This window comes from Egretta garzetta, unplaced genomic scaffold (assembly GCF_000687185.1).
Source record: "Egretta garzetta isolate BGI_Z169 unplaced genomic scaffold, ASM68718v1 scaffold287, whole genome shotgun sequence".
Classification (NCBI taxonomy): Eukaryota; Metazoa; Chordata; class Aves; order Pelecaniformes; family Ardeidae; genus Egretta; species Egretta garzetta.
In genome coordinates this window covers 3,659,393-3,660,440 of record NW_009260435.1, presented here as the reverse complement: position 1 = coordinate 3,660,440, position 1,048 = coordinate 3,659,393, and the positions used below count along the sequence as shown (strand labels likewise).

The window sequence follows — 1,048 nt, the reverse complement described above, 5'->3', positions numbered from 1 at the left end:
GAATATGAGGAAGAACTTCTTTACTCTGAGGGTGACAGAGCACTGGACCAGGCTGCCCAGGGGGGTTGTGGAGTCTCCTTCTCTGGAGATACTCAAAGCCCGCCTGGATGAAGTCCTGTGTAACATGCTCTAGGTGAACCTGTTTTAGCAGGGGGGTTGGACTGGATGATCTCCCGAGGTCCCTTCCAACCCTTGCGATTCTGTGATTCTGTGAAAACAGTAATCTGTCATGAAAAATATCACAAAATTCAAAGATAAATGATAGTGGTTATAGTGATTTCTGTATCATTTGATACACGTTTAAAAATACATAGAAATTCTAAGTGTAACTGTTTATGTTGTAGTTGCAGTCTTCTCCGACATGTAAGCAAGCCTCCTATTTCAGTCTGTCTTCTCTCATCTTGCTTACCACATCATCCTCTACAACTACTGTATTCTTAGGGTTGCTCTGCATGATGTTTTCCCACCATTCTTCCACTCCAATGCTTTACTCTGTTATTATTTCTGAAAAATAAACAAAACACATGCTTTTAATTAAAGGAAACGTCCTCCCCTGCTTTCCTTATGGAGTCAAATCATTTAACTTTAAATGTACTCACTGTTGCAGCCATTGCTGCTTGTAGTCTCAACCAGGTTGGCACCACACTCTGAAGAACTCGTCCTTGGAACAGAAGCTTTCCTGAGCAGAAGAGACAAAAGGGAGGAAAAAAACCACGCAGAATAAAAAAAGTTATCACAGAGGAGACAAATTAATTGAATGATGCTTCCACTGAAAAAAGGTACATGGATCTTCTACAGTCACTTTCTAATTAATACTCAACATTTTTGAGAAGTATGTATTTGAGGGAGAACAACAGAGACCAGAGGCAGAAGCAGCACTCAGAACTACATGGCTTCTCTCCTGAAGTTAATGTTACTGTTTGTCTGATTTCTCAGGTCTTTATTTAAGCAATTAGTAGATACCACAAAATTATTTAATTTATCATTAACTCTCTTAGCATTTGGAAATGAAGTATCAATAATGTGGTATTTTCCACACTTTCTTGAG

At 39.1% G+C, this 1,048-nt stretch overlaps 1 protein-coding gene across 1 annotated transcript in view; it reads right to left on the bottom strand.

Moving 5' to 3' along the window:
* Positions 1–326: 326 nt before the first annotated feature.
* NRG4 (neuregulin 4) overlaps positions 327–1,048 on the bottom strand; it is a 16,815-nt gene continuing 16,093 nt past the window's right edge. The window contains exon 4 of the mRNA XM_009643806.2: positions 327–679. Within this exon, the coding sequence (XP_009642101.1) occupies positions 586–679 (94 nt within the window). The 3' untranslated portion in view covers positions 327–585. The remainder of the gene's footprint in view (positions 680–1,048) is intronic.